This window comes from Rhinoraja longicauda, chromosome 18 (assembly GCF_053455715.1).
Source record: "Rhinoraja longicauda isolate Sanriku21f chromosome 18, sRhiLon1.1, whole genome shotgun sequence".
Lineage (NCBI taxonomy): Eukaryota > Metazoa > Chordata > Chondrichthyes > Rajiformes > Arhynchobatidae > Rhinoraja > Rhinoraja longicauda.
The window spans coordinates 11,678,426-11,706,364 of NC_135970.1; the positions used below are offsets into that span (position 1 = coordinate 11,678,426).

Here is a 27,939-nt window from a genome sequence, read left to right on the forward strand (position 1 = left end):
CTTGTCTACCTCCCGTGGTCTAGGAGTGACCACCTCCCTGTAACTCCTATCTATAACCTCCTCACTCTCCCTGATCAGACGGAGGTCATCAATCTGCCGCTCCAGGTTCCTAATACGGTCCCTTAGGAGCCCCATCTCGTCACACCTGGCGCAGATGTGGATGTCTGGAAGACTATCAGACTCCCAGATTCCCCACATCTGACACCCAGAACAAAAAACTGCCCTGGCAGTCATACTCTCCAAACAAAGCCCCGCGCTCGGTTACTAAACCTACCGCCCGGCCGCTACTCCAACCGCTCCAACCGCCCACCCAAAAGAACTGAGTGATCTCCTGGGAGATGCGAAAAACCGGATAAAAAACCCAGGCCAATTTGGGGAAAAATCCGGGAAATTCCTCTCCGACCCCAAGCTAGGCGATCGAAACTAGTCCGGGAGATCACACAGGTCTTACTCCTTACTATCCCCACACAATCCCCACACACTACTTCCCAAGCAACACTGCTTGCTGCTGCTGCTTGCTGCTGCTTGCTGCTTGCTGCTGCTGATTGCTGCTGCTGCTACTGCTGATTGCTGCTGCTACTGCTGATTGCTGCTGCTACTGCTGATTGCTGCTGCTACTGCTGATTGCTGCTGCTACTGCTGATTGCTGCTGCTACTGCTGATTGCTGCTGCTACTGCTGATTGCTGCTGCTACTGCTGATTGCTGCTGCTACTGCTGATTGCTGCTGCTACTGCTGATTGCTGCTGCTACTGCTGATTGCTGCTGCTACTGCTGATTGCTGCTGCATTGGAACATCATTAAGAAGAAAGGGAGCATTGGTGAGCTCGCTAATCGCAAAGGGACTGGCAGGCCAAGGAAGACTCCCACAGCTGATGACAGAAGAATTCTCTATAATAAAGAAAAATTCCCAAACACCTGTCCAACAGATCAGAAACATTCTTCAGGACTCAGGTGTGGATTTGTCAATGACCACTGTCCAAGAAGACTTCATGAACAGAAATACAGAGGGTACACTGCAAGATGCAAACCACTGGTTAGCCACAAAAATAGGATGGTCAGGTTACAGTTTGCCAAGAAGTACTTAAAAGGGCAACCACAATTCTGGAAAAAGGTCTTGTGGACAGATGAGATGAAGATTAACTAATATCAGAGTGATGGCAAGAGTAAAGTATGGAGGAGAGAAGGAACTGCCCAAGATCCAAAGCATACCACGTCGTCTGTGAAACACAGTGGTGGGGGTGTTATGGTCTGGGCATGTATGGCTGCTGAAGGTACTGGCTCACTTATCTTCATTGATGATACAACAGCTGATGGTAGTAGCATAATGAATTCTGAACTGTACAGACACATCCTATCTGCTCAAGTTCAAACAAATGTCTCAAAACTCATTGGCCGGCGGTTCATTCTACAGCAAGACAATGATCTCAAACATACTGCTAAAGCAACAAAGGAGTTTTTTCAAAGCTAAAAAATGGTCAATTCTTGAGTGGCCAAGTCAATCACCCGTTCTGAACCCAATTGAGCATGCCTTTTATATGCTGAAGAGAAAACTGAAGGGGCCTAGCCCCCAAAACAAGCATAAGCTAAAGATGGCTGCAATACAGGCCTGGCAGAGCATCACCAGAGAAGACACCCAGCAAGTGGTGATGTTCATGAATCGCAGACTTCAAGCAGTCATTGCATGCAAAGGAAATGCAACAAAATACTAAACATGACAACATTCATTTACATGACATTGCTGTGTCCCAAACATTATGGTGCCCTGAAATGGGGGGACTATGTATAAACAATGCTGTAATTTCTACATGGTGAAACCAAAATGTATAAAAATGGCCTTTATTAAAATCTGACAATGTGCACTTTAATCACATGTGATTTTTTCTATTACAAGCCATGGACCTTGTCTTTGTCCCAAACATTATGGAGGAGCACTGTAAGTGAAGTCTCATCAAGGAGCCCTGGTAAGACTGAAGTTGATGGGCGTCAGGGGGAGAACACACTGGAGTCATATATTTAACACAAAGCCTGTTGTAGTTTGGAAGTTAATTATTTCCACCACAGGACCACACAGCAAGAATTTCTCAATGCATCGTTCTGGCTCAAGCACCTGAAGCTGCTCTTCCTTCCATCCTAAAGCCCAAGGTAAGGATGCTCACTGATGACTGCACAATATTCACTTCCATTATGCAACTCCTCAGGAACTTGAGCTACCCTTGTGCACATGTGGAAAGATCAAGATATATAGGCATGGACTGATAAGCTGCAGGTAACGTTAATAATACACAAGTGCAACAGCCACCTTCAATAGAGGATTGTGAAAGCCATGTCATTCAATGGGACTAGCATCAAAGAGCAAATAGCAAAGGAAAATCAATACTGGCCAGAATTAATAATTGTCATAAATTTTTGGCTTTTTGCCCCCTGGAACTTTCAGGTTGGCATGTATTACTAACTGACTTCAAAATAGAACATTTTGTTGAAGGATATGAACATTCATCGCTGTGTAATGTCCATGACCATTGCTCCTCAGTTAGTAATAACAATGGGTCAGAATGCAGTGCTTACGAGCTGGTAGGTCAGAGAACTATCAGTTTGCTACCGTGGGCAAGTCAGGAATGTGCTGCAGATCAGCTATGCACTCAACTGGCCTCACTCTCTGCTCCTGGAGTCACCATCAAGTCCATAGACTAACCAGCTCATCTCACTTGGTCCCATTTGCTTGAATGGGATCACCAACACTTATTAATGTAAGTTTAGTTAAGTTTTAATTTTATTTTTCTTTACTTCAATTTACATTCATTCTTAATTAATTAACCAGTTTCATGTTTTATGATTTTTCCTCGACGTCTCTGATCACAAGAGTGATAGGGATACACTTACAGGGCCTTCTAACCACACAAGCTGACTGTCCATTGAGAACCACATAGCCCCAAAACTATAGTGCTTGTGTGGGGTATGAAAGGCACAAAATGGTCCATTGTAAAATGACAAAGGCCTGGAGGAAAAAAAATGAAAGCAATTAGCTGGTTCATAAGTGATAGGAGCAGAATTAAGCCATTCAGCCCATCAGGTCTACTCTGCCTTTCAATCATGGCTGATCTATCTTTCCCTCAACCCATTCTCTTGTCTTCTCCCCATAACCCCTGACACCCGTACTGTAATCAAGAGTCTATTAATCTCTGCCTTAAAAATATCCATTGAGTTTGCCTCCACAGCCTTCTGTGGCAATGAATTCCACAGATTCACCACCCTCTGACTAAAGAAATTCCCCCTCATCTCCTTCCTAAAGGCACGTCCTTTTATTCTGAGGCTGTGGCCTCTGGTCCTACAATCTCCCACTAGTGGAAACATCCTCTCCACATCCACTCTACCCACGCCTTTCACTATTAAGTTTCAATCAGGCCCCCCTCCTCCTTCTAAACTCCAGCGAGTACAGGCCCTGTGCCGTCATCATGCGTTAAACCAATCGTGCCTAGGATCATTCTTGTAATCCTTCTCTGGACCCTCTCCACCGCCAGCACATCCTTCCTCAGATATGGGGCCCAAAATTTCTCAAATGTGGTCTGACCCGCACCTTATAAAGCCTCAGCATTACATGCCTGTTTTTATTATCTAGTCCTCTCGAAATAAATGGGAGCATTTATTAACTTTATGGGAATCCTGCAGCACTCCTAAGTCCCTTTGCACCTCCGATTTCTGAATTCTCTCTCAACATAGAAAATAGTCTATACCTTTATTCCTACTACCCAAAATGCATGACTCCACACTTTGCTACGCTGGATTCCACCTGCCATTTCTTGCCCACTCTCCTAACCTGTCCAAATCCATCTGTTCTGCAGAGTCCCTGCTTTCCCTACACTACCTGCCCCTCCACCTATCTTCAGTCTTACCCACCTCACATATTCTACTGATGAGGACTTCCTCTCCTTCAGTCTGATTGCAAAACAGACTTGCGTTTTATGACCACGATGGAATCCCAAAACGAATTGTGCAGTTGGTGCATGACACATTTGCAAGAGATTGCATTTTGCTAAATAAATTTATGTTGTGCAGAATCGATTTACATCATGGACTAAATTGAGTGAGAGAAAAAATGAATGTTGTCACTTCAATTTTCCACAGTTCTCAAAACGCGAAGATTGGGGAAATGACGCCTGATGTGGCTTAATCAAAGGAACCTGAAAAAATGTTTGAACAAGAATTTCTCATTTTAAGGACGAATTGTGCAGTTGGTGCGGCTCGCTAGCAGTCTGTTCGTCTTTTTTCCTTTTTTTTGTGTCGGTGTTGGGATGGTTTTTGTATTTTTTTTTGGTTGTGTATGTGTGGGGGGGGGGTGGTGGTGTGGGTGGGGGGGTGGTGGGGGAAACTTTTCTCTTCCTCACGGCGCGGGGTGCGGCTCGGCTGCGGGGCCTAACATCGCCCGGTGCGGCTTGGCCGCTGGACTTTACATCGCCCGGTGCGGCTTGGCCGCTGGACTTAACAGTGCCCGGTGCGGCTCGGCCGCGGGACTTTTCATCGCCCGGTGCGGCTTGGCCGCGGGACTTTACATCGCTGGTGCGGCTCGGCCGCTGGACTTAACAGTGCCCGGTGCAGCTCGGCTGTGGGGCCTAACATCGCCCGGTGCGGCTCGGCCGCGGGACTTTACATCGCCCGGTGCAGCTCGGCCGCGGGACTTATCATCGCTGGTGCGGCTCGGCCGCGGGACTTAACATCGCCCGGTGCGGCTCGGCCGCGGGGCTTTACATCGCTGTTGCGGCTCAGCCGCGGGACTTTTCATCGCTGGTGCGGCTCGGCCACGGGACTTAGCTGTGCAAGGCTTGGTCGCGGGGCCTTTCATCGCCCGGCTCGGCCGCGAGACGTTTCAGCGCCCGGTGCGATTCGGCCGCGGGGACTTCCATCCCCTTGCGGGGACTGTGCAGGTCGGTCGGGGACGAGCTGTCTGTCCATGGGCGTGGGGAAGAGAGTGGAAGTTTTGTTGCCTCCATCACAGTGAGGGGGTGTTTGGAGTCACTGTGATGAACGTTTGTGTTGGGGTTATGTGTTTTGTGTTCTTTTTTTTATGACTGCTATGTAGTTTCGTTCGGTACCTCGGAACCGAATGACAAATAAAGCTCTGTTATACTGTTATACTGTTATACTGTTATCACAGATGATTTATCAGAATCTGCACAGAACAGAGTCAGAGAGAAACAGAGGTACAATTTTTGAAATGCCAAAAATGCAATCTGCAGGTATTTTGAATTGAGTATTTTAGTTGGCTTATTGTTGGCAATTTTTGGTCCAACAGATTATATATAATTTGTCATCAACTCTTTTCTTTTTTTTGGAGATAATATGACCAACTTCCTTGTTTTCCCATGTCTTGCATTTACTGCAGCAACACAATTAGGTGGAGCAGTATGCTTGTTTCTTCAAGTATGTCCTAAGTCACCACAGCATTCTGAATTCTTCTTTACATCGGCGAAACCAAACGCAGGCTCGGCGATCGTTCCACTCAACACCTTCGCTCAGTCCGCCTTAACCAACCTGATCTCCTGGGGGCTGAGCACTTCAACTCCCCCTCCCAGTCCCAGTCTGACCTTTCTGACATGGGCCTCCTCCAGTGCCATAGTGAGGCCCACTGAAAATTGGAGGAACAGCACCTCATATTTCACTTGGGCGGCTTGCAGCCCAGCGGTATGAACATTGATTTATTCACAAAATGCTGGAGTAACTCAGCAGGTCAGGCAGCATCTCGGGAGAGAAGGAATGGGTGACGTTTCGGGTCGAGACCCTTCTTCAGACTGATGTCGGGGGTGGGACAAAGGAAGGATATAGGTGGAGACAGGAAGATAGAGGGAGATCTGGGAAGGAGGAGGGGAAGGGAGGGACAGAGGAGCTATCTGAAGTTGGAGAAGTCGACGTTCATACCACCGGGCTGCAAACTGCCCAGGCGAAATATGAGGTGCTGCTCCTCCAATTTCCGGCAGGCCTCACTATGGCACTGGAGGAGGCCCATGACAGAGAGGTCAGACTGGGAATGGGAGGGGGAGTTAAAGTGCTGGGCCACCGGGAGATCAGTTGCATTAATGCGGACCGAGCGCAGGTGTTCAGCGAAGCGATCGCCGAGCCTGCGCTTGGTTTCGCCGATATAAATAAGTTGACATCTAGAGCAGCGGATGCAATAGATGAGGTTGGAGGAGGTGCAGGTGAACCTCTGTCTCACCTGGAAAGACTGTTTGGGTCTGATGGAGTTGAGGGGGGAACATTGACTTCTCCAACTTTAGATAGTTCCTCTGTCCCTCTCTTCCCCTCCCCCTTCCCCGTTCTCCTCTATCTTCCTGTCTCCACCTATATCCTTCCTTTGTCCCGCCCTCCTGACATCAGTCTGAAGAACGGTCTCGACCCGAAACGTCACCCATTCCTTCTCTCCTGAGATGATGCCTGGCCTGCTGAGTTACTCTGGCATTTTGTGAATAAATGCAGCATTCTGAATTATAGTCACATTAAAACAAGATCTCCACAATCTTAATCAGCAAACTGGAACTGAAAAGGGATATTAACAGAAGGAGTGGGGGAAGGGAACAGTGGAGTTGACTGTACATATTTAGTTATGCTTAAGTGCATAATTAAAAACATGTCAATTTTTGTTGATTGGGGAATAGAATGGGTAAAAGCACATTTTGTCCTTGTCCGAGTCTTTTGTCCAGAGTAGGGGAATCGAGAACCAGAGGGTATAGGTTTAAGGTGAAGAGGGGAAGATTTAATAGAAATCTGAGGAGCAACATTTTTTACACAAAGGGTGGTGGGCGTACGGAACGTGCTGCCGGGGAGGTAGTTGAGGCAGGAACTATCACAACGTTTAAGAAACATTTAGACAGGTCCATGGCTTGGATAAGTTTAGAGGGATATGGGTCAAATGCAGGCAGCTAAGACTAGTGTAGATTGGGCATGTTGGTTAGCGTGGGTAAGTTGGGACAAAGAGCCTTTTTACTTGCTATGAAACTCTGACTTTTTGACTGTTCATTTTATTGCATTAAGTGTGATGTTGTACAAATGAACAAAGATTTTTCAAACAAGAAGCTAATGATTACAGGCTAGGCTTCAGTCCCTTTGGTGGTCTCTCTCTGTGCAGTAAAGTGTCACAGCTAGTAAAGCTCCTGCCTCACAGATCCAATGACCCAGGTTTAATCGTGACCAGTGCTGTCTCAGTGAAATTTGCACATTCTCCCTGAAACCATGTGTCGGTTAACTGGATGCTCCAGTTTCCCCCCAAATCCCAATTACATGCATGTTGACAGATTAATTGGCCACTGTAAATTGCCCCAAGTGCATAGATGGGTGGTAGTCTGGGGGCAATTAATGGGAAGGGTGGGAAGAAAGTGGGTTTGGGTAGAATTGATAATACAAATGGGTGCTTGATGGTCAGCATGGACAATGGGCGAAGGGCCAGTTTCTACACCCTCTCTCTATTGATCTAAAGCAGCTTTCTCTATGGCCCTGATTATATACTTTCCTAGCATAATATCTACCAATTCAGCACCAGCCTCGGGATACTAATATGATGGGTTCATGGAAACAGAAGGTTCATTGAACCCATTGTGACCATAATCTCCGACAGAGCAATGGTACTTACTCTCACATAACTGTAACATCTACAACCGCTTCTCCAACTTTCTTAAAAACAATTTGTGGAATTAAATTCCGCCACATTTTTCAGATGGAACGATCCAATCCCTACAACTCAGTAAACTATTTACTCCCACTAGCTTGCTTTGTAGAGTTGTATGACTTCTACTCTGACTCATTTTCTTGGTTTCATTAATATCTTTAGAATCTCCATTCGATCCATTTTTAATTTAGATTCTCATGCCAACTAACATCCTGATAAAACCGTCCCATATCCTTTCACTAAGCTTTACATCTTCCCTCGTGGACTTCTGATTCCCCTTAATACTCTAAATGAAACCATCCAACAATTTATTTAATTTCTAATTTACTTTGCTTTTAAATTCTCTTCCACCATTGAGAAACCCAAGTAACACAAGTACCTGTCTGACAGCTTTATTTGATTGCTCCGCCATCCAAGGATGTGCATTCAAACATAAGTTCTCTGCTCTTCCAATCATCATGATTCAACACTTTGCAAAGTTTTGAATCGTCTGGAAACTTTATATCAATGCTCCCCGCACACAAGACTACAGTTTCTTAATAAAAACTGCAAAGAAATGGAAGCAATCGTTTTTAAGCAACGCTACTTCAAAACGCTGCATGTATTATTCATCCACTCACCACCACTGTTTGCGTTCTTTGAGGGACAATATTGTATTTACACCACCGCATCTCCTTTAATGGACCACATTTCAAGTTACTGGGTGTGCATCTTTCTGAGTATCTGTACTGGACCCAGCACACTGATACAATCATTAAGAAAACACATCAATACCTCTACTTTCTTAGAAGATTGAGGAGATTTGATATGTCGACGAACTCTCGAACCTCTACAGGTGTAGCGGGAGAACATATCGACAGATCCACGGCACGGTGCGGCAACTTGAATACCCAGGAATTACAGGAGACTAGACCAAGTGGACCTGTTGGGCCCAAACCTCTCCTGCATTGGTGCAGCACCCTCTCCTCACCCCCTCCCCTCCACCCCCCCTCCCACTTCCCCTCCCCCCACTCCATCCCCCTCAACCCCCCTTACCCTCCCTCCTCCCCCTCCTTCCCTCCCTCCCTCCCGAGGAGATAGATTTAAACTTAAAAATGTGAATAACTTAAAAAATATAACCGATTTCAATGAAACCTCCCATTAGCACCAAAGGGACGACGGTGAGTAAGGTGGGCCTAAAATTGTCGCGCTATCGTGTACCGTTTTGGCTGTAGTTCAGGAACAAACAAACAATCAAACGAGAGTTTTAGTATATAGATTACAAAAAGTGGTGCACCCTGCCCAGTCCATCATGGGTGCTGACCTCCCCACTATCAAAGGAGTGGCCTCCCCACTATCAATAGGAGGCACTGTCTCAAAAAGGCAGCCAGCATCATCAAGGACCCACAACACCCTGGCATAAAAGTCTGAAAACCGTGTCATCCAGATTCAGATAGCCTCTCGCCAAAAACCATCAGGTTATTAAACACTCCAAACTCCAAATAAACTCCAAAATACAACTGCCTTGGTTGCACCAGAGACTTTTGATCGTGTCTTGTTTTTTGCAGTATATTGCCTTTTTTATTTATCAAACTTTTTTATGGTTATATTATCTATTGGGATCTGTGTTTACAGCCTATTGTGCTGCTGCAAGTAAGAATTTCATTGTTCCAGTTCGACAGTAAAACATTGTTCCATATGACAATAAAACACACTTGACTTATGAATGGTCGACGACTTTAATTATTGGTCCAGTTTCTCTTTTTACACCTGCTCATTATTTCAGGCATTTTGTTTTTACCTTAGATTTTCAGCCTTTGCAGTTGTCTTAATTTTCATATCCTTTTTTATTTCCCACTGCAATAGCATAGGGTAGCTAAGACCCAAAGGTTTTGAATTATAATTCTCCAGCAGATATGGATAATGAAAAGTTATAACTTCCATCATAAAACACGACATTTTAAATAATCAGCTCTATATTACTAATGTTTAATAACAAGAAATGTGAAGCTCAAAATTTAGTTCTAAGCTACAATACTTTCTGATTAGGAACACCAGAAATCTGCATTACTGTTTTGGCATGATCAACCAACTCAATTAAAAAGTGATTATGCACACAGCTACAATTCAGTTTAAAAGACACATTGCATCTTCAACAGTGATCCCACAACTGAGACGGTAAGGTATGCATACAGCTACACTGTTTTTTATATTTATTTCAGTTATACATTTTCAGAAGACCAAGTCACTTTTATGACATTCTACTAAATTGTTTTCAGGCAATGGAAATAGAAGCTTACAGTCAAATTCACTATTCATTAAATGGTGCCATGGTACACTGGAGTATTTTTTTGCTACTACCATCTGATCTAGTTCCGATTGCAATTGTTTTCTCTTCAGAAAGCTGTCATAGCAAAGATATACATGTTTACTACACACTACAAATCGCTTTACCTGGTAGAAATCTATGACACAAAATGCTGGAGTAACTCAGCGGGACAGGCAGCATCTCTGGAGAGTAGGTATGGGTGACGTTACCAGTCGAAACCCTTTTTCAGACTCAAAACCTTTCGACCCAAAACATCACGCAATACTTCTCTCCAGAGACGCTGCCTGTCCCACTGAGTTACTCCAGCATTTTGTGTCTACCATCGATTTAAACCAGCATCTGCAGTTCTTTCCTACAGAAATCAATGGCATATTGGCAGATATTAGCAGCAAAATATCGCACTTATTATTATGTTCAAAAATCAAATATAGAGTAGAAGCAGATGGAATAATCATGGTTTTGTTAACGGAAGCGGAGCGCAATGTTGATTGGAGCATAAAATATTCATGCTGTATATCCCTCCGGAGGAGAAATTAACAGAAAAAAAATGCGAGTTCCACGATTATAATAATCCACAGGCAGTTATCACTAAAGGTCTCCATGAAAATCAAATCTCAATGGAGTGGAACCTTTCAATCCAATCAATGCAGCAATGTGCCCCTGAACTGTGTTCAAATAAACTCTCCTGAAAACTATTCAATCCTGTATTAAAACCAGAGGTAAAAGGGGTACTCAGTGAAGTTCAATCTTCTGCCAGTGTTTCATGCAAAAATGTTCATGTCAAATTGTATCGAGCGTACAACAGCTACCAAAATCCTGTTACTTTTTTTTAATGAGAGGTTTTTGTGCATTTTCTTCATTGGGAATTGCTAATTATTCCGTGCATCAAATGCTCAGAATGATTTGACTTAAATGAGTTTCCAAGAATTTCAACTAATAGTAAGGCTAACTTTATGCTTTGCAAACAATATTCCTGTACAAAATGATGCAAAGCTTTCTGGAAGTAGCTTCCAGATCCTGCTTGAGTTGTGTGCTGTCTTATAAGTCAAATGAAATAAATTTCAGTGGATTCATAATCAATGCAGGGAATTGAGGCCTCAATAGCAATCACCTTTCTAGTGAAAGTTTCTTCAAATGGAGTATCACTGGCTAACAGTAAATGCCATGGCAACTTCAGGAAAGAAATTCTGTTCAACATCTATGACCTCATCACATTCCCCAAGGATCACTATAAGGTTTGAAAACCACTCTTTTAGCAATTTAAAACTGGCCTGAAGGATGACCTCTTTAAACATTGAATCTACAATTCCTGATGGGGGGAAAAAGACAAAAGGAAATTCTTTCAATACAATTTCAGGCATCAGAGAAGGCTGCCTGTAAAACGCAACCAGGTCTCAGAACTATCGTGAAGGTTCACAAGAAAAGCAGTTGTCCTCGAAAATAACCAAATCTATATGATGCACCAAATCTATAACATGTATAATCAAATGGATCGTTTGAGGAAGTTTCAAAAGGAACACCATTCAATTAGACATAAATACCCACTCACCTGTCCATTCCAACAAGCTTTCCAAAGCACTTACCATTACTGATCTCTGGAAGGTCAAACTTGGTGAAGTCCCACCACTGGAGGCGATAGGTGATGTTGGCAATGTTACTGGCTACTGCAGACTGCCCATCGCCGATCACAGCACCTGCCGTGAAAGAATAAAAGCAACAATTGATTAAGAATATTTCAACAATTACATTGTGCTTGTTTTGAATAGAAAGATTTTTTTAAAACTTATTACACAAAGCAAAATGACCCGTTGCTTCAAAATGTAGCTGTCGCATCTGTATTTTCCAAGAGCTGGCATTAATACTGCTTTAAGAACCATTAGCACCATTTACACGATGTGCAACTCCAAATAATTTTCTAAAACAATTTGACAGAATAATAGATCACCTCACCAGAGTGAACCATTTGAAACTGCAAGCACTGTAAAAGCAGCAGGGTTAAATACTTCCTTTTCAGTTCTGATATAATGAAACATTTTTTAATTTTGCTGAATTAATCAAAAATTAGAACGTATGCAGAAGCATTTCAAAGAAGTGGTCTTTAATGGGAAAGTGCAAATTAAAGAAACCCACACCACAAGAGAATGCATTATGTAAAGATTTCCATTTCTACTACCGTTATTCACTGTGTCTGGGTGTCTTTGCCTTTTGTCAAGGAGGTGATGTCAGCCAAATTCATGAAATGCTGTAGTCTGCTTTGTGAAGATGATCTCACGGTGCGGTTTAAACAGGGAGAGCCAGGCTTTTAGTTTATTTTAGTTTTGATTTAGCATGGAAACAGATTCTTCAGCCCACTGCGTGCCACCCCAAAACCAACAATGATAATAAATACCCAAATCTTGATATCCCTTTACCTTAGCACCATGTTCCCGCATCCCTTCATTGCCTTAATAACCAAAAATGTGCCCGCGTTCAAACCTGACCTCAAGTACTGTGTGGAGTTTGCATGTTCTCCCTGTGAGAGTGTGCATAAGTGCTTGCTATATCAGTACATTAACGTGCAGTGAAATGAGGACACATGGATCCCTCTGAACACTACTTCTGACCATTTATAAAATACTCTGCTTTCCCAATTTTCCCCCCATTAAAGTGGAGGACATCCCACATTTTTTAACAGATTCCATGCTGCTTTTCCTGGCCCATTCACTTAGGCTGTCTACAAATGAACCAAGGGAACAATGCTGAGGGAGTTCAGCAGTGATGCCCCATCCCAAGAAGATTCATTACCACTAACTACAACCCCTTATGCTTGATATGATCATCGCCAGTGGGGAATATTGCATTATTCATAAGAGGTTAATGCATCACCGGTGGGGAATATTGTATTAAACTTCGTAAGAGTCTCCAAAATAAATAGTCAGAAAAATACCTGTCTTATTGTCTAAACTCAACTCTAGAATTCAGACTGTAATGGCAACTTTCAGTCTTTTCCAGTGAACTCTTTACTAATTGCCATTACTCTTCAGGGAGTTGGAGTGATCTTTACGCAGACTCCAACAGACCAGATCTTCAAGTCCTTTTTCCAGTTTAATTAGTTGTTTATTGAAGTAGTTGTACGAACAAAGAGATGAACATACCAGGCTGTACTTATTTCGCATACAAGTCGTAGCTGGCTGCTCTGTTCCCCTGTCTGTTCACAGCTCTGGTCGCAGGTCTGGTAAGAAGTGTATACTCCTCTCCTTCCCTGCATCTAACTCCTCCCAGTCCCTGTATCCATATATATATATATATACCACCTTGTATGTCAAACGACCACCCCCAAGTGTCCAAAATAATACGGCAAGATATATCTAAACAAAATAACATAATATGCTGACAGTAGCTAGTCTAAACATAAATGGCTCCTACACACCGGCCCCAATTTGTTCTATGCATATAACAAAACAATTACCAATGAACATTAAAATGAGCTAAAAAACTTTACACATAATCAAAAAAAAGGTATGTAGCATGTGTTGGCATCTAATCTACTTTAGTGATTCTTCAATCTTTAAGGCTGCCAGTCTTTGCTGTACTCGGGTATCAGCTTCAAGAAGCAGACATATCTTTGTTATCGGTCTTTCCAAGATGTTGCTCTTAGTCTGAAGTCAAACCATGCGCACAAGATCTTGTGCATCTGGTATGGTCTCCAATATTCTGCTCATTAGGCAGGAGCTTCGTGATGCAGTGGAATCAGCCACCAGAACGATGTCACCTGGAGCAAAGCTTCTTTTGACACCATTACTACCAGCTTCTCGTACTGATAGTTCTTCTTTGAATCTTTGTCTTTGACTGAAAGAGATGATTGCGCTTTCTGCTTGGAAAAGATCTTCAGGACATAAACATTGTCCACGGAGTGTTGCTTTAAAGACTTTCATCTTCTTTTCAACCTTTTCTTTTAGTTTGCCTGGATCTTTTCCAAAGCTACACTCAGCAATCTGAATTTCCTTTCTCCTTCGAGTCAACTGCAAGAGTGTTGTCTTTACTTTAAGAAGCCAAGCTACGGCAGTCTTCAGATTTCTCCATGATGAGAAATAGGTGATCAAAGAGTTTGTGGGATTCAATGGATTTTTGACAATGACATTCATTGTGATGTCATGCTTGATTTCTGAATCATTAGCAGAGATTGCAAATTCCAAGTGAGGTTTTGGCCATTCTCTGTCTGTCTGTCTGTCTGGTCCTTTGATCCATCTTTTACAGCTTAAGAAGCAGACTACTGTTAGTTCATCTGCAGGATTCATCTGCAGGATTTTCCTTTGTGCCAACATATCTCCATTGTGATACATCAATAGCATCCCTTACAAAAGAGATCCTGTTTGCTTTAACAACGAAACCAAAAGCTTTCAAACATTTGTTGTACTTAAGCACTGTTGTGCTATCGGTCCAGAAAATTGATTTGTCCAGTTGAAGCTGTAATTCTTTTTGCAGCATTGTGTCAACTCTGACAGCTATGGCTGTAGCTGTAAGCTCCATTCTGGGAATCTTAATTTGTTTTAATGGTGCCACTCGGGACTTTCCCCATTATGAATGCAACATGCACTTCTTTGCTATCGTTTTCCAGTCTTCGATATGAAACAGTACCGTAGCCACTTTCACTGGCTTCTGAAAAGTGGTGCAGCTGTGCATATCTGATTTGACCAAAGCTTGTGAGCTTCATGTACTTTAAACTCTGGAATTTTGTTGAGATCTGCTAGCCATCCTGTCCATCGCTGAGAGAAGGTTTGGGGTATGTTTTCATCCCATCCAAACTTTTCCTTGCAGAGCTCCTGCATAATCAGCTTGGCTGGCAGAGTAAATCGTGCTAGAAATCCTAAAGGGTCGTATATAGAGCCAACCACAGACAAGATGCCATGTCTAGTGCATGGTCACTCCTGTGCAGCAATTCTGAACTTGAACACATCTGCTTCAATGCACCAGTGCAATCCCAGTGCTCTCTCCATTGGCAGATTGTCTTTGTCCAAGTCCAACTCCTTGATCTATTTGGTTCTGTTTTCTTGTGGAATGGATGCCAATACAGCACAGCTGTTGCTGATCCATTTTGACAGCATGAATCCTCCCATTTGGCAGATGGCAGTCAGGTCTTTTCCCATCTGAACTGCTTCCTGTTCCGAAGGCATGGATTTTAAACAATCATCTACGTAGAAGTTGTTCTTTACCATGTTTGTCACCTCTACTAGAAAATGAGCTTTGTTGTCCTCAGCAGTTTTCCTTAATACAAAGTTTGCACAACTTGGTGATGACACGGCTCCAAAAAGATGTACCTTCATCCGGTATTCAACAAGATCTTGCTGCACATCACCATCAGGCCACCACAGGAATCACAGATAGTCAATATGCTTTTCTGATACCTTAACCTGATGAAACATTGCTTTGATGTCAGCCAACAAAGCAACCCGTTCTTGTCTGAATATGATGAGAACTCCAATCAGTGAGTTGGCTAGGTCTGGACCCTGCAGCAGTTGGCAGTTCAGTGATGTTCCTTTGAAGACCGCACCACAGTCAAAGACCACCCTTAAAGTTCCTTTCTTTGAGTGATACACCCCATGGTGAGGGATGTACCAGAGTTCTCCATCACTTCGATTTAGTTGGCCCACTGGTACGCTCTCAGCATAACCATTGTCAATCATTTCTGTGAGGAAAGATGTATATTCATCTTGAAATTTCTCATTCTTGCCAGACTTGCGTTTCGGGCTCTGGATGCGCTGCTCAGCAAATGCAACGGTTATTTAGCATGCTGGCGTTTTCTTGCTTGAAAGGTACGTCCAGACAATAGTGTCCATCTGTCTTTCTCGCTGAGCGATTCATAATATCCAAGGACTTTACATCTTCTCTGGACATTTCTTCTGTTTCCTTACTGGTTCTTTCACTGAAGTCATGATTGTATCGTTTGACCATAGCTCCTCTAGGTTTGCAATGGATATTTGATTGATAGCAGCAGCAGGGTTGCCATTTACATCCATGCTGTTGTTGTCTCTTCTCAGGAAACCATAGATGACCCACCCCGGTAGGGTTCTCACAACGTATGGTCCATCTCCTTGGCTGTTGACCAGCTCCCAAGGTTCCAATACCTTTGAAGCATTTGTCCTGATGAGTATCAGGGTCTATTTCAGGAATCTTGATATCCTTTAAGTAAGGCCATTGTTTCAGGTTTTCTTGTCTGGGAATGTTCAGCTGAGAAACAGGCATGGTCTTATGTGTGAACACATCAGATAGTTGAATAAAATTGTCTTTGTCCAGCCTAGACATTTCCAAACCTGAGATATGACGACTGGTCACAGGCTTCACTTGGTTCATGGTACCCATTCCTCCTCTCCAGAGATGCTGCCTGTCCCGCTGAGTTGCTCCAGCATTTTGTGTCTCCCTTCATGGGGTAACCTTCTGAGTTACTCCAGCACTTTGTGTTATATCCTAATCCACTCAGCCATGTTTTTTAACAATCCTCAGGTGGGTCAAGGCAATCCATTAAAATTTTGCCCCCAGGTTAAACTACACAGGTTTGCAAAGGCTCTTCCAATGACACTGGTCTTCTACAGCACAGTGTCTAGCAAGCAGCTTTTGGAAGATTCTTTTGGATGTTTAAAAACGAATTCAATGTGATCATGGCTGATCATTCTCAATCAGTACCCCGTTCCTGCCATGATCACATTGAATGGCAGTGCTGGCTCGAAGGGCCGAATGGCCACCTCCTGCACCTATTGTCTATTATCTATTGTCTAAATGGAGTTGTAACTTAACCTTCCACTGTTTTTTGGCTCATTGTCCTCTCATGGAAAATGTTGCTGCATCTGTGGTAAATGGGCAATGCCCCGTTTTTAAACATCCAAAAGAATCTTCCAAAAGCTGCTTGCTAGACACTGTGCTGTAGAAGACCAGTGTCATTGGAAGAGCCTTTGCAAACCTGTGTAGTTTAACCTGGGGGCAAAATTTTAATGGATTGCCTTGACCCACCTGAGGATTGTTAAAAAACATGGCTGAGTGGATTAGGATATAACACAAAGTGCTGGAGTAACTCAGAAGGTTACCCCATGAAGGGAGACACAAAATGCTGGAGCAACTCAGCGGGACAGGCAGCATCTCTGGAGAGGAGGAATGGGTACCATGAACCAAGTGAAGCCTGTGACCAGTCGTCATATCTCAGGTTTGGAAATGTCTAGGCTGGACAAAGACAATTTTATTCAACTATCTGATGTGTTCACACATAAGACCATGCCTGTTTCTCAGCTGAACATTCCCAGACAAGAAAACCTGAAACAATGGCCTTACTTAAAGGATATCAAGATTCCTGAAATAGACCCTGATACTCATCAGGACAAATGCTTCAAAGGTATTGGAACCTTGGGAGCTGGTCAACAGCCAAGGAGATGGACCATACGTTGTGAGAACCCTACCGGGGTGGGTCATCTATGGTTTCCTGAGAAGAGACAACAACAGCATGGATGTAAATGGCAACCCTGCTGCTGCTATCAATCAAATATCCATTGCAAACCTAGAGGAGCTATGGTCAAACAATACAATCATGACTTCAGTGAAAGAACCAGTAAGGAAACAGAAGAAATGTCCAGAGAAGATGTAAAGTCCTTGGATATTATGAATCGCTCAGCGAGAAAGACAGATGGACACTATTGTCTGGACGTACCTTTCAAGCAAGAAAACGCCAGCATGCTAAATAACCGTTGCATTTGCTGAGCAGCGCATCCAGAGCCCGAAACGCAAGTCTGGCAAGAATGAGAAATTTCAAGATGAATATACATCTTTCCTCACAGAAATGATTGACAATGGTTATGCTGAGAGCGTACCAATGGGCCAACTAAATCGAAGTGATGGAGAACTCTGGTACATCCCTCACCATGGGGTGTATCACTCAAAGAAAGGAACTTTAAGGGTGGTCTTTGACTGTGGTGCGGTCTTCAAAGGAACATCACTGAACTGCCAACTGCTGCAGGGTCCAGACCTAGCCAACTCACTGATTGGAGTTCTCATCATATTCAGACAAGAACGGTTTGCTTTGATGGCTGACATCAAAGCAATGTTTCATCAGGTTAAGGTATCAGAAAAGCATATTGACTATCTGTGATTCCTGTGGTGGCCTGATGGTGATGTGCAGCAAGATCTTGTTGAATACCGGATGAAGGTACATCTTTTTGGAGCCGTGTCATCACCAAGTTGTGCAAACTTTGTATTAAGGAAAACTGCTGAGGACAACAAAGCTCATTTTCTAGTAGAGGTGACAAACATGGTAAAGAACAACTTCTACGTAGATGATTGTTTAAAATCCATGCCTTCGGAACAGGAAGCAGTTCAGATGGGAAAAGACCTGACTGCCATCTGCCAAATGGGAGGATTCATGCCCCCTGACTCCGCTATCCTTAAGAGCTCTATCTAGCTCTCTCTTGAATTTGAGGCTGAAATGGAAACATTCTTGATCAGCAAGGGGCTGAAAGAATACCAGAAATGCAGAATTGAGGTTGATCATCCATGACCATATTAAATAGACCAAGTAGCCTAATCCTGCTCTAATTCCTATGTTCATATGAATCCTCAGATCCTATAAGACCCATTTTAAAGGAAGATATTTACTTCTGATTTTTTAATTATTCTCATGCACAGCGAAGTGTACATGATTGGGAATCCAGAAATGGTAGCTGGTAGGTTTGTTTCTACAAGGAAAAAAATTAACTGAAATCTCCCTGCTCTTAGTTGAAGAAAAACGATTCAATTTGAAAACATTTTGCAATATTCAATCAATACTTCCCTCACATCGCATCCAACTTCTTTTCCTTTCAACCAGTCTTGGCTGGATTTTTTTTCCACTCTCAAGTTTCTCTTGAAACATATTGCTGATAAATGCACTTAGATATCTTTTTCCTTTTAATTGCTGTAGAGAATTCCAAAATAATTTCTCTGGGTCAAAAGCCAAGAATTACTGCATTTTATTCAGTAATAATTTATATTCCAATTTCCTCTAACCAGTTATGCCTTCTCAGCTGGGAGAATTAAATGGTTGAAGCAGGTTGTAAATCTCACAGTTCCATTACTTATTTGCTTTAGGGACGCCAAAGCACTGCTCCATGGCAACCCTGAGAGGTCTCACATCTCCACACACAACAAAGCTTCACCAACAACTATTAGCAATGAAATGAAGAGTTGGTGATAAACACAAACTGCTGGCTACTGCCGTAGTATCACAAAGTAAGAAAGAGGATCAGTTTGAATACTTTATCCTTAAAAAACAGCATATTTTAATGGAAATCTCTGTAATGATTATAAAGTTCGGGGCGGCACGGTGGTGCAGCAGTAAGGTTGCTGGCTTGCAGCGCCGGAGACCCGGGTTCGATCCTGACTATGGGTGCTGTCTGTACGGATTTTCTCCAAGATCTTGGGTGTCCTCCCACACTCCAAAGGCGTACAGGTTTGTAGGTTCATTGGGTTGGTGTATGTGTAAATTGTCCCTAGTGATTGTAGGATTTTGTGTTAATGTGCGGGGATCGCTGGTCGGTGCGGACTTAGTGAACCGAAGGGCTTGTTTCCGCATTGTATCTCTAAACTAATGGCAATAAACAATCAAATACATCTGTTTTTAGTGTTGGTTGAAGGATAAATATTGGCCATGACAAGTGAATTCCACCCCTCATTCCCATCTCTGCATCATACTCAGAGCCTGCTGCAAGGTTTGAACACTGTACAGAGGGCTGTTCTGCATGACAGATAAGGGTTGTGTGGAAGGACAGTACCTGGGATGCACTGACTGACACTGGTTCGAGATTGCATTGAGTACATGCAATTGTCACCAGAGGAGTAAAGGAATCTACGTGAATGAGTAAAAGTAAATGGAAGTGGAAATAGCAAGTGTGATGGGATCTTGAATATTCAACAGACAAGGCAGAAGGCAGCAAAACTTAACGCCTCATCTTTGATTGTTATTTCAATAATATAACACTTGTACATCACTTCATATAATTGTAGGATATATTCTCAAATTTCCAAACTAGGGCTTGGAGCAAACCAAAAAAAAATGCCTGCCGAGAATACTAGGATTATGGCGTATGTGAAAGGAAGGGAGGAGTTGTAAAGCACATTATTAAACCCCAAAAGTACAGGCACATGGATATTACTAATAAGAGTTAACAATTCAAAAGGACATAAACGTGCTACATAACAGCATTGGAAAACGCAAACCACTCTTCCTTTTCAATAATCTTTGAAAAAGAAAACACGCAAGAGAACAAATAATTCATTGGAAAAGTATCCTTGATGTATGGAAGATCAAAGCAGAACATCAGATGAATAAATATAAAGCATCACCTCTTCCTTTATTTATCACAAAATAAATGAATTCAGTAAGTCTGTAAGTGCTGGTGAAAACTACTGGTGCATTAACATTGCTAAACTCGGAATAAAATGCGGACCATCCTTTGATCTCGACTAACTAATGGACAGGAGTTATTTCTGTATTTAAGCGGTAAGGATTCATGGAGTGAGATTTCAACTATTATCTTGTGCAAACAGCTTAAGTACTCTTACGGTGAGGCAAGGAAACAAATATTTGCCACAGTGAAAGTTTACATGATATTTAATGGCACATAGAGTTTCATGAAGTTCTAAATGTTTTACATGTGTCAGTTTGTGTAAACTGTCAATTATTTGCAATTATATAATTTTGCACATTTTGGCTGTTCTTTATTATTGGTAAGTTAATCAACTACTAAAATGGTAATTCAAAAGTAATTGGAGTTCTACATTATAATGACGGGGAGGGGAATAACTTTGGCCTAAACCTTACATTTATTTTGCGCATTTATAAGAAGAGGATCAAATTACTTTCTCCTTGATTGCTGTAATACAAAATAAATACTGAAAATGCAATTGAACAAGAGATTAACAGTCAACAATCCCTTAAAGTACCCAAAAGTCCAATCTTCAGAAATGTGCCTTTTTATTATATGTGAATGATTCTAATGTGATCAGCATAATCTTTTGAAGAAACTTGATCACACTTGCAGTGATGTTTGTGTTCCACGCTTTTCTTTAATAAGGTGGTAATATAATTGAACATGTCATTGACAATGCTTACACATTGGATTTGTATCAGATTTCTGTGTGAAGACACTGCTCTACTTATAATAATGTCATCAGTGACCATTTTCTAAATGGATCAACCAGCATAGAAACCTACTTTTTAAGTCCACTTAAAACAGCATTAAAACTGACGGTCCACGATGTAAATCGACCATGAGTCTACTCAGTTTTGTGGAGTGAGACCTTTTAAATGACTATTTAATGTTACATTCAACAAGAAAAGTAGGTCATATAATTTATGAAGTCAAGACTGTTTAATTGTCAGATGCACCAGGAACGGATGAATGAAATTCTTAACTTGTTAACACAACAGATAAAAATACAATAATCAATGCAATAAATTATAAGTAGTAATAGGTATCCAGAATATTATCATGTAAACCAAAGTACGTGGTGCAAGTAGATAGTACTTCCAAATAGACAGTACGTGGTGCAAAGTCCACTGTAGATCGTTGTTGAGGTAAGGTTGTTAAGAATCTACTAAAAAATTACACATAAATCTGTGCTCGACACTTTAGGAAGAAAGTCAGGAATTGGAGAGGAAAAAAAAATCAAGATTTGTTAGTAAGCTATCGGGGATAAGAGAGATTATTAGTCACATGGAGGTTCTGGAGAAACTAGGGTTGTTCCATCTTCAAGCAGAATACATGAGGAGTAGATTTGATAAGTCTTCAAAGCCATAATGCAACTGGGAGAAAAATATTTTCTGTGCCAGGAGTCAGTAAGCAGGAGAAAAAGATTTCAACACGTTGGTAAAAACTAGAGATTTCATCAAGAGATTTAAGTTTTACATATGCACAAGAGGTCCTCTCAAATACCCTACCTTGGGGAAGTGGAAACGGGCCAAAAAACAAAATTTGAGTGCGAATTATATACTAGAAAGGAAAATAATTGCAGATCTAAAGCAATAAGCACAGTGGTGACTTAATTCATTGATGGAGACCATTTAATTAAATGGGGTCCACCTATTCTGCAGCATACTGTGATTTACACTGAACAGCCTAATTTTGCTGTGACCATTATTGAGTTTTGTATAGGTGTTGTCAGCATACCTGAATCGTATGCTCCACTGTAAGAGGAATGAGGTGCATACATATGAACTATAAAATAGATTCACACTGTGGGATTCCAGTTCTGGTATAATAGTTGATGAAAGATATACTGAGCCTTCCACAATGTCCCAAAGTACTTCACAACCATCAATCGCCTTTGAAAGCCAGTCATTGCAGGAATGTACGTAAATACATAGTTGCCTGGTATTTCACCTGTGTGAAAGATCTCTGATCCAAAGTTCTTCGTACATGTCACAACTTTCTTTGCGTGCTAGATTGCGATAGCAGCTTGGACAGAATGGCGCAGTAACTTCCCGGTCTAAACTCGCAACTACTTCCCCTTTAACAGATTTGAGGATGTAAATAGGTATGAAATATAAATAGGTAAAATAATGTTCTCTGAGGAGTTGAAATTTGACACTCATCAGCAAAATGAATAAAGTAAAATAAATAATAATGATGTGTGTGTGGGCACAAAGTCCAAGGGCATGAAACTGTTTTCATGCAAATGCTTTTATCTCTGAAATTAATTGCATTCTATTCATATTGTTCATACAGAAATCAGTTGTGTCTTTTCTGTTTCTTTGTCTTGTTTGCCGTCATGAGGGTCTTTAATATGAAGGCAGATTTGCTCTTCCTCTGACAACGAACATTTGCACAAGGATCTAGAAAGACATCATTTAAGCAAACTGATTTGTTTCAGCAGTGAATTGAGTCGCTTGGTGTGACATGGCTTGTCCACCTCCTCACTGTGTTGATAAGTAGCCCAGAAAACCTCTACACCAAATTGTGCCCACATCTCCTGTCACACAGAAGCTCTGAAACACAAGGCAACGCATTAATGGGACAATCCTTGGATATCTATCTGGGATATTGTGCATCAATCTGGAAACGAAGTATAAAAATGGAAACGTCCATTCCACCAGGAAATCAATTTTCGCATGAAGACAAAAAAAATCAGAATTTAAAATCACCACTAATTCTAATAATAATTTTATATTTTTGATTTATTTTTTCGCACAGAAAGCATTTATAGAGTCATAGTCATAGAGTGACACAGTGTGGAAACAGGCCTTTCGTCCCACAGGAAACAGGCCTTTCGTCCCACACCAGCCAACAATGTCCCAGCTACACTAGTCCTGTGCTTGGTCCATATCCCTCCAAACCTGTCCTATCCATGTACCTGTTAAACGATGGGATAGTTCCAGCCTCAACTACCTCCTCAGGCAGCTTGTTCCAACCACCCTTTGTGTGAAAACGTTACCCCTCAGATTCCTATTAAATCTTTTCCCCTTCACCTTGAACCTATGTCCTCTGGTCCTCGATTCCCTTGCACTGGGCAAAAAGACTGTGCATCGACATGATCTATTCCTCTCATGATTTTGTATATCTCTATAAGATCTCCCCTCGTCCTCCTGCTCTCCATTGAATAGAGACCCAACCCACTCAACCTCTCCCTATAGCTCACACCCTCTAGTCCTGCCAACATCCTCGTAAATCTTTTCTGATTCCTTTCAAGCTTGACAATTTCTTTCCTATAACATGGTGCCCAGAACTGAACACAATATTCTAAATGTGGTCTCACCAACGTCTTATACAACTGCAACATGACCTCCCAAGTTCTATACTCAATACTCTAACTGATGAAGGCCAAAGTGCCAAAAGCCTTTTTGACCACCTTATCTACCTGCGCCTCGTCCTTCAAGGAACCATGCACCTGTACTCCTAGATCCCTCTGCTCTACCCAGAGGACTACCATTAACCCAGAGGACTTCCCTTGATCAACATCCCAAAAAGCAACACCTCACACTTCTCTGTATTAAATTCCATCAAATTTTCCTCTGCCCACCTGGCCAATCGATCCAGATCCTGCTGCAATCGTTCACAACCATCTTCACTATCTGCAAAACCGCTAACTTTTGTATCATCAGCAAACTTGCTAATCTTGCCCTGTATGTTCTCATCCAAATCATTGATGTAGAGGCAAAACAGTAACGGGCCTAGCACCGAACCCTGAGGCACTGCCATTTCAGCCCTTCTTTCCTCCGTTAGCACCTCCACTCCAATATATATGGGCAGTGGACCTCATTTTCACGGAGTCTACCACAACTCAAGGCCAAACTACACAATCACTATCACTAATTTAACTAAAATATTAACTACTTCTGGATAGGAAACAACACATTTCAGGCAATTTGTCTTTTTTCCATTCCAGCTTCACACAGTACCTTTTCATGATCAATTTCATGTTTTTTCCCCCCCTCACACTTGCCCCTTCCCATCTTTCATTCCTATTTGATGGTAGCTTGTAGTTAAACTACTTAATGTTGGTGGAAGAATGCAGTATATGCACACAGGTATGCAAAAAGAATGGAATAGTAAAAAAAGCCACTCGAATAACTGTAATATGTTGGAAAATGGACATCATTGCAAATCTCAGTCACCTGCATCCCCTCATATCACCACAACCCTCTCCCAACAGCACCCGTTTAATTCCTTTTACAAGAGAAGCACAGTTTTCTATACTGATCTTACTTATCCATCAGTAATGGACTGGGATAAAGAACAGCAATTCTGAAAACTGGCTCGGTAGGGGTCGAGCTGCCTGTCCGTGGGTGCGGGGGGAAGAGAGGGGAAGTTTTGTTGCCTCCATCACAGTGAGGGGGTGTTTGGAGTCACTGTGATGGATGTTTGTGTTGGGGTCGGGTGTCCTGTGTTCTTTTCTTTATTGCTGTGTTTTGTGTGACTGCTGAAATTTCGTTCGGAGTAAAAAGCTGAGTGACAATAAAGTGTTGTTATGTTATGTTATGTTATGTTATTATCTTTCTGCTATTGCAAATGTAAAACTATTACACATTTTGCAAATCATTTGATGAAAAGCATTTGAGAACGTTGCTATTGCAAACATAATAGAATTTTCATTAATAATCTTGCAAAATGATATCCATAGAAATTTCTTTCGAACACTAGTAATTCAACAAGGCTTAGTTGTCGGAGCACTAAGATCTAATTAAAGTGTTAGCACATATCAATATTCCTTATATTGGTTGACATAACCTGACCATCACATTTCTGTAGACTATCCTTCAGGAACTCCCAGCAAGCTGCAAAACAACTCATAAATAAAGAATTGCTCTTAAAAGCCATTGCCACAAGGATGTCAATACATAATTTGAACAGAATACAACAGCTCCTAGTAGGCATTATACAACATTTATGTGCCACACATTGGAAAATGTGAAAACACAATGTTTTTTTTTAATGGAGGGGTGGAAAAGGAGGAAAGAACAGGTATTGTTTGATCATTTATTTCTAAGCTCAACATATTATATCACAATCTGCAGAGAAAACTGCTGCAGTCACAAATCTGCATCTATGCAGTTCACTGCGACACCCATGTGCAAAGATATAACTAGCACCAGAGGTTTTAAAACCATGTCACTAGTGTGTCATTAAAAGCAGCCCTAGATTGCAAGATTTAATCCATGTGAAAGATTGGAAGGGAGAACTAACTATTTTAAAGTTATTGAACGACTCCAACTTCTTTTTGTTGATCTACAACAGCTTAACTCAGATCTCCACCACTTGTACAACAGGTTTGTGCACTGGCTGCTCACATATCCATCAGCCAGTTGTAAACTTCCTTTATAATTGAATCAGAGATCTCATTGAGAGGGTGCTGAAACAGAGGAATGTGGGCTGTAACATTCTTCACCATCTATCTTGGGCGGCACGGTAGCGCAGCGGTAGAGTTGCTGTCTGACAGCGAATGCAGCGCCGGAGACCCGGGTTCGAACCCGACTACAGGTGCCGTCTGTATGGCTTTTGTACGTTCTCCCCATGACCTACGTGGTTTTTCTCCGAGATCTTCGGTTTCCTCCCACACTCCAAAGACGTACAAGTTTGAAGGTTAATTGGCTTGGTGAATGTAAAAATTGGCCCGTGTGGGTGTAGGATAGTATTAATGTGTGGGGATCGCTGGTTGGCACGGTTCCGGTGGGCCGAAGGGCCTGTTTCTGTGCTGTATCTCTAAACGAAACTAAAAAAAAAATCTTATTTTCTGCAAGTTCTGAGGTCTAACAAGATACTGGAAATGAATGAATGGAAATAAGATGGCATATACAGGTCCACCACCGATATTCTGGCACTCTTGGTTCCAGAGTCTTGCTGGATTATCCAATTATCTGACCAACAGAGGTCATGGCTTCGAGATACCAGCTCGCAAAGTCGGCCTTGGAAGTCAACAATACTGAAATTAGACACTGGCACCACTGTAAGTTCAAGAGAAGGCTCATCACACAAGGACATCCCAGAGAGTGTAAATGTTTAGTGACTTCGTTATGTGTCCACAACCTGCCTCTCACCATTCACATTGCTAACATCTGCCAGGGAAGGTAGATCTATTGACACAAGTGTCATACAGGGTGGAAACAGCCCTCCGGCCCAACTTACCCACACCGACCAACATGCCCATCTGCCCTCTAAACCTATCCTACCCATGTACCGGTCAAAATGTTTTTTAAACGTTGTGATAGTGCCTGCCTCAACTACCTCTTCCGGCAGCTCGTTCCACATACCTACCACCCTTTGTGTAAAAAAACGTTGCCCCTCAGGTTCCTTTTAAATCTTTCCCCCCTCACAAACCAATTTCCTCTGGTTCTTGATTCCCCTACTCTGGGTAAAAGACTGTGCATTTACCCTATCCATTCATCTCATGAACTTATACACTCTTTAAGATCACCCCTCAGCTTCCTGCGCTCCAAGGAATAAAGTTCTAGCCTGCTCAACCTTTCCCTATAGCTCAGGCCCTTGAGTCCTGGCAATGACCTCGTAAATCTTCTCTGCACCCTTTCCAACTCAGCAACATTTTTCATAGAAAAGGGTGACCAAAAACTGAACACAATACTTTAAATGTGGCCTCACTAATGTCTTGTACAACTGTAACATGACCTTCCAACTTCTTTACTTAATACTCTGAGTGATGATGGCCAATGTGCTGATATCCTTCTTGGCTACCCTATCTACCTGTGACACCACTGTCAAGGAACTATGTACCTGCATAAATGACAACCAGTCATTCCATTGCCTGCATTTAATAAAATATATCTCACTTGCTTTCATAATCCTGACTATTCCAAAATAAGATAAATGCTAAGAAAATCAACCTTTAACATAATAAAAATGGGATAAACAGATAATCAGATGCCTAAGCCAAAATGACAATTTTAAAGGAAATTCGGGTACAGCAGTAAAAAGGTTTTGGGGCGAGATGTTTTCCCCTATGAATATATTCAGCCTATTCAACTCCTCAGATACAAACAGATTTTCTGAACCATCTGATATTATCATGTATGATGAAGAAATGGCATCTAAACCAACCTTAGACTCTAATGGCAATGTCCTTGGCTGTACATCTGTTTGTTTTCTCAGTTTAAAAAAATAACATATTAAGAGAAAAACAAAAGTACTGAATCCCAAGCAAAACTATCTGTTAGATTGTAGAAACAAGAAACTGCAGATGTAGTTTACAGAGTCTGATGAAGGGTCCCGAGCCTCAACTAACCTTGTTTTCCAGCGATGCTGCCTGACTCGCTGAGTTACTCCAGCACTTTGTGCCCTTGTTTCTTCATTTGTTAGGTCACTTTAAAACCGAATATTGCACGGTAACCAAGAACACTGGCCACTAATGTTAATTATGACCTGCACCAAAACTTTCGAACATGTTGTTTCTAGAAAAGCTTTTTTCCATCCTGGTAAAATTCATGAACTTAATTTGGTCACAACATAAAGAGCAGGCCAGAAAGTCATGCAGTCA

At 42.0% G+C, this 27,939-nt stretch overlaps 1 protein-coding gene across 4 annotated transcripts in view; it reads right to left on the reverse strand.

Annotated features, from left to right (window-relative positions):
* The window catches only part of LOC144602252 (activating molecule in BECN1-regulated autophagy protein 1-like), a 292,114-nt gene that overhangs the window by 94,471 nt on the left and 169,704 nt on the right, over positions 1 to 27,939 (reverse strand). For all 4 annotated transcript variants that reach the window (XM_078415123.1, XM_078415121.1, XM_078415122.1 and 1 more), the window contains one exon: positions 11,544 to 11,654. In XM_078415123.1, the coding sequence (XP_078271249.1) occupies positions 11,544 to 11,654 (111 nt within the window). The remainder of the gene's footprint in view (positions 1 to 11,543; positions 11,655 to 27,939) is intronic.